A 6,020-nucleotide genomic window follows, 5' to 3' on the forward strand; every position below is an offset into this window, starting at 1 on the left:
CTTGTTCTATTCTATTCTATTCTATTCTATTACTTCTGACCAGCTGTTTAACTGGTCAGATCTCAAAGTATGGGTGTGTCGCCCTCTTGTGGTCAAAATGAAATTAGCATATTAGATCTTTATAAATACGCTGTTGACGGCTGAAAAAAAAAAGTTTAAATTATATTACCAGTAAAATGTGTTAAATTGTGATTTTTGTAACATTTATATATGAAAAGTAATTTTGTTATTTAATAGTAGGATGTTTTTCTTCTCCGTTTTTGGATAGACACCGGGTAGGAACCATGTAACTGTTGCTTGTTTCCTGAGCAGGCAACGGACGGACTCGTTGAAAGAGCTAATCAAAATGGCGAGTCAAGAGGAGTCAGTGAGGGAGTTCGTGGCTGTTACCGGCGTTGAGGAGGAGCGGGCCCGGTTCTTCCTGGAATCCGCCGGTTGGAACCTCCAGGTTCGGCTCCTGTGTGTTTTTTACCAACGTTGAAGCCGTCCGGACGGTTGTCGGTCCAAAGGAAACTGCGGTTAAACACGGCCAGAGCCGGACGAGTAGCTCGCCGGCTAATGTTCGCCTGCTGTGTTTCCAGCAATTTGTGCAAGTCATTCTTTGAAAACGGCCTGAACGCTTTCAGACACCAACAGAGAGGATGTCAAACGTTCATCGAGCTGACACAGTCCGGATTATGAACACTGTTCGCCTCCTTGCGTGCGGGTATTTCTTTAAAAGCGGAGTTTGCTCCCATTTATCGTGACTCCACACACCAGTTAGCCCCGGTAGCTAACTAGCGTTAGCGCCTCAACGCTACATTGTAGTTAATTGACGCAGTAAGATAAAGCTGCCAACGTTATTCTTCTGGTTCAAGTATAACGTTGTTAAACGCGTTAAAGAGGCGCAGTGAATTTATGGAGACAACAGTTGGGAGGTTGACATTATGCTGAAAATGAAAGAGAAGAATCGAGTTAGTTGGTGTTTTGTTTTAGCAGCTGCACAACACAATGATTTTTTTTTTTTTGGGGGGGGGATGGCAGAGCAGGTTAGAGCAGTCGTCCTCCAATAAAAGAGTTGGAGGTTCGATTCCGCCAGCAGTCACATGCCGAAGTGTCCTTGGGCAAGACACTGAACCCCCTCATTGCCTCCGATGTGTGTCCCATCAATGCATGAATGTGATGAAGCTCTGATTATTCTTCGTGCAGATCTAGTATAGAGCTGTATGAATGGATAAATGAAGCACAGTGTCTTGATAAGATGGAAAGGTGCTACATAAGCACAGTCCATTTATCATATGGAGTTTATTCAACGTGCTTAATTTATTTTAAGCAGTGTCCTCTATAATAAGCCTGTTTTTTTCAGAGCCCCTAAATAACCACGTCAAAGACTGTTGAACTAAACCAGCTGTAACTAGTTAAACCATGTGGTAGTAGGAATCTGATTTTCTGCAGATCGTTTCAGGCGACTCGACCCAAACTTTAAGACCCACTGCTCTGTGTATCCATGTATATACTTTATACCGTTTATTCATATAAATTAGAGAAGTGTATAAAAAGTGGTAAAATTACTGTTTGCGTCCAACTTTATTTTTTATTACAAGTTGATTTAAGGTTTTTAAGAAACCAGTTCTGAATTTGCTGTTTGAAATAAGCACATTACTTTACCAACTCGTTCATCATCGTTTCTGCTTTCCTTTTGTAACCAATGCTGCTTTTATACTGTAGGAACTTGATTATCTGATATTTTACACTTGTTCGTATTTTATTCTGCATGATTTGTTACACGCGCACTTTCCCCAATTCTTTTTCCAGTGCTGCTTAAAAACACCTTAGAGCAACTGAATCCAAATTATATTTCCTGTACCCATCAACAGTATTTAAGTTTTTGTCAACGTTTTAATATCAGTGTTTCCTCCTCAGCTTGCACTTGCCAGTTTCTTTGAGGATGGAGCTGACGATGACATAATTACTCTTCCTCAGCCTGAGGGAGGCTCTTCAGTGTCTCGATCGGCAGGTCCCAGGTAGGATTTCCAAATAATGCTAATAAATATGTAATGCCGCACTGAGACGTTTAAAGTCCAACAGCAACATTTGTCCTGAGCGAATGTAGACTGTTACTTTTTTAAATCACTTTTAGGATTTTGTAACGCAACATATTTTTTCTGTACAGTAGTCAACCCAGAGTGACCTCCTTCAGAGATCTGATGCATGAGGCAGAGGAAGAAAGCGATGAGGAGGAAGGTCAAAGGTAGGTTTACTTTCTACTGGCGATATTTATCAGCTGTCCTTCTAGTGGACCTCTCCAAGCGGTTCAATAGTAAAACCAAACTCTTATGACAATAGAAGAGAATGCTTTACCCATGGACATTTCAGAGAGTTCGAGGTGTTACAATAGACACGCAAGAAAACAGACACTTCCCACCATTTACTGTTTAATTTTAGTAGCTCTGTTCTGTCTTGAATTGTTGAGGCATGTATTCATGCTCTCTGTCTGAGCGGCTGAATGCGGAACAGTCACTCTTATGGGAGTTGGGTCCAGATTGCACCAAACTATTTTTGGTCTCGCCTCATTCACTGAGAGCCGACTGCTTTTTGCGCTGCATCGGCAGATTCTTCTCCGGGTGCAGTGCGGTGGGCTGTTTACATCCTTTCACTGCATTTTTATTACATGCCACTTGTGAATTAGCCTAGTAGGAGTAACTGTTGGTTTTTAACTCTTTGCTTTATTTTAGTAATCTGGTTTCTCAGCACAGTTTTGTCCAAAGCATTGTCGGCTTCTCACGGGTATTAAAGGTTACACTTCTTTTTTTTTTTAACTCCGGCCTGTTAGTTTTTATTTTCCTGCATCTTCTCTGAGCATTCACCATCATTTTAAATGCTACCGTTGATGCAGCTCATAAAAAAAGTGAAACTCTTTTTAAATGTTATTTCTCTTTAGATGTCTGTTTTAACCACTGCTTGTTTTTCTCTTATTGTTTGTTTCATAAAAAAAGTGTTTTTATTCAGCAACAAACAGTTCGGGGCAGTATGTCAAACATTGAATTTAGTTTTCTAAAATTTGTTAATAACCTTTACACGTTTTTGTAGAAATATTTTAGGACGCAGTCTAAGCAGGTTTTGGTGCCGTCTCTGTTCTTGTCAGGTTTTTTGCGGGCGGATCAGAGCGCAGCGGGCAGCAGATCGTGGGACCTCCAAAGAAGAAGAGCTCCAATGAAGTGGTGGAGGATCTGTTCAAAGGGGCCAGAGAACACGGAGCTGTGCCTTTGGACCGGGCCGGCAAAGGACCAGGAGAATCCAGCAGAGCAAAGGTAAAACTAGAGGGATTGCATTTCCTGCTAAAATGCAGCGTGAATGCTAATTACAAAAGAACTTGCTGAAATTAGCTAAAAAATAAAAATAAAAACATGCTGAAATAAAAGAACAAGCCTAAATTAGCAGAAGAAAACAGAAATAACACATGTTTGCTGAATTAGATTAAAATAAGCAGGAATTAGCACAAAAATTAGGAAACCAGCTAAAGCTGAAATAAACTAAAAAATGTGGAATTAGCTGAAAAGCTAAAATTTGCATAAAAGCAGCTTAATAGTAGCTGAAGTAGCAGAAAAAGCTGAAACTTGCAAAAAAAAAGCTGAAAGGAGCATAACAAGCTGAAATTAGGTGAACAAAGTTAATTAGGCTGAAAGTAGCAGAAATTACCACAAAAAACTTGAACTGATCTGAAAACAGTGAATTTAGCTAAAAAGCTAAGTGAAAAGGTAGAACAAGCTTAAATTAGCAGAAGAAAGCAGAAAGAACACGTTTGTCCAGTTAGGCTGAAAGAAGCAGAAAGGAGCACAAAAATGCTGAAATTAGCAACGACAACAACAAAAACCCTGAAAAGTAGGTAAAAAAGTATAAAGAAGCTTAAATTACCAGAAGGATGTGGAGAGGGCACGTTTTTGCTGAATTAGGCTGAAAAATGTTTAAGTTAGTGCAAAAATGTGTACCGGTAATTGGTTGAAAAAGCTTAAATTAGCATAAAAACAGCTATATAGTAGCTGAAACTTGCAGAAACAAGTTAAAGAAGCAAAAAAATGTTGTTATTAGCAGAAATAATCTGAAAGGAGCACAAAACAGCTGAAATTAACTGATAAAAAGTTTACATTTGCATAAGGAAGCTGAAAGAAGCTAAAGTAGAACAAAATGTGAAAGGAGCAGTAAAAGGTTGTAAACAGATCTAAAGATTTGAAGGATGGAAAATGAGCTCAATTCGTTTTCTGTCAGAAAAAAAAATGGCAGAAAAGGCTAAATATTTCAAAAAGCTAAAGATGCACCAGAACCAAAAGTCATAGCAGGATTGTCCTGAAAGAGCCGAACGTTTTGATGATTTGTTGAAAGAGCTGAAAACTGTGGAACGAGGAAGATGCTGAAAAACATACAGATGAAAAATGGATCAGCCGAGTGAATGTTTCATTTCACACAGTGGAGCAGATTTTCACTCAGAGGTTTTTAGCTTCGTGTCATTTTGTCTTATCGTCTCAAACTTTTCTCTAGAGTCTGATGCATGTTTAAGAAACGTATTTCTTTTTACTATTTGTATTACGGTAAGTCAACCCAATCGGTCATATTTATCCCTTTTTTGTTGTTTTGCATTTCAATTCTTTTGATCATTTCTCAGGCTTTTGTTGGCGGAGGTTACAGACTGGGAGCAGCTCCTGAAGAGGAGTCTGCTTACGTAGCTGGGGAGAGGCATGCCTCCAACAGTCAGCAAGATGTGAGTGAAGATCCTGCTTCCTGTTTTCTGTCTCCGTCTTTTTTGTTTTCTTTCCTGGATTTCTGGTTAGGCAGGAAATCCTGCAGCTCTAAAACAAGACGGGAAGTTCTAACTAGAAAAAATCACGTTCGTTTCTTTGAGTGGAATCACAAGTTTATGGACCTGAACAAGAAGTACCTTAATGTTATGCTGTCCAGATCTCACCTGAAGAGTGAATGAAACTTTGTCATTGGAAAATAATTTAATATAAAATATTGTGTGTGCTGCTACAAATGAAGACATTTATGTTAAAGATGCATTTTGCATGGAGGGAGGTGACAAACCATCTGCTACTGAAAACTCATTTTGAACCTTAAATTTTCAGCTTTCCTTCTCTTGCCAGCAGAATGCTGTGAGGTCTAAATGTTTTTTTTTTTTTTTTAAATCACTTAGTGGATGCTTAGTGTTTTTATTCCTCGTTTGATAACTAACAACTTCACTTGACATATTAAAATATAATACTTTTAATAACCGTATGCTCTGACTGATGTTTAGAGCTTCAGGAGGACTGGATATGAGTTGATGCTCTCTCTCCATCAGTAAAAACAGGCAGTGTTGCTCCAGGTGTGAAGTGGATACACCTGCTTCCTGTCTTTAAGGATGTTTCTGTGTCAGGTCCATGTGGTGCTGAAGCTGTGGAAGACGGGTTTCAGTCTGGATAACGGTGAACTTAGAAACTACAACGATCCTGAAAATGCAAACTTCCTTGAGGCAATAAGAAGAGGGTAAGACGAGCTGAACTCCTCCAGAGCTACAAAAGCTGTTTGTTGAAGGAGGCAGGCCGAATGTTCAGATGTGCACAGTGTTGTTACAAGCACTGACAGGTGTGACTCTGCTCCTCGTTTTAACCTGCAGAGAGATTCCTCTGGAGCTGAGGCAGCGGTCTCGAGGAGGCCAAGTCAACCTGGACATGGAGGACCACAGAGACGAGGACTTTGTCAAACCCAAGATGGCCTTCAAGGCCTTTGAAGGTGAAGGCCAGAAGTTAGGAAGGTGAGAGTGTGAGACTTCTCTCTGTTGGATTTAATGTGGCACATAAATGTTGTAAAACTGGTCTTACTGGTTCTCTGAACAATTTGTCTGGGTACTGACTGTGAGCAGGTTCAGTCGAAGTAAATTTCTAAGAAGTAGACATGAGACAGGATGTAGGCTGGAGACAGGATGTAGAGACAGGATGTAGACATGAGACAGGATGTAGACATGAGACAGGATGTAGACACGAGACAGGATGTAGATATGAGACAGG

The 6,020-nt window shown here is 39.9% G+C and overlaps 1 protein-coding gene across 1 annotated transcript in view; it reads left to right on the forward strand.

Annotated features, from left to right (window-relative positions):
* The first annotated feature begins 312 nt into the window (after nucleotides 1–312).
* Nucleotides 313–6,020, forward strand: part of nsfl1c (NSFL1 (p97) cofactor (p47)) — an 8,253-nt gene continuing 2,545 nt past the window's right edge. The window contains exons 1-7 of the mRNA XM_037684410.1: nucleotides 313–448; nucleotides 1,903–2,003; nucleotides 2,153–2,230; nucleotides 3,125–3,290; nucleotides 4,640–4,735; nucleotides 5,390–5,499; nucleotides 5,630–5,767. Coding sequence (XP_037540338.1) covers nucleotides 347–448; nucleotides 1,903–2,003; nucleotides 2,153–2,230; nucleotides 3,125–3,290; nucleotides 4,640–4,735; nucleotides 5,390–5,499; nucleotides 5,630–5,767 — 791 coding nt within the window. The 5' untranslated portion in view covers nucleotides 313–346. The remainder of the gene's footprint in view (nucleotides 449–1,902; nucleotides 2,004–2,152; nucleotides 2,231–3,124; nucleotides 3,291–4,639; nucleotides 4,736–5,389; nucleotides 5,500–5,629; nucleotides 5,768–6,020) is intronic.

The sequence above is a fragment of the Nematolebias whitei genome, chromosome 11, assembly GCF_014905685.2.
Source record: "Nematolebias whitei isolate Nwh7 chromosome 11, NemWhi1, whole genome shotgun sequence".
NCBI lineage: Eukaryota > Metazoa > Chordata > Actinopteri > Cyprinodontiformes > Rivulidae > Nematolebias > Nematolebias whitei.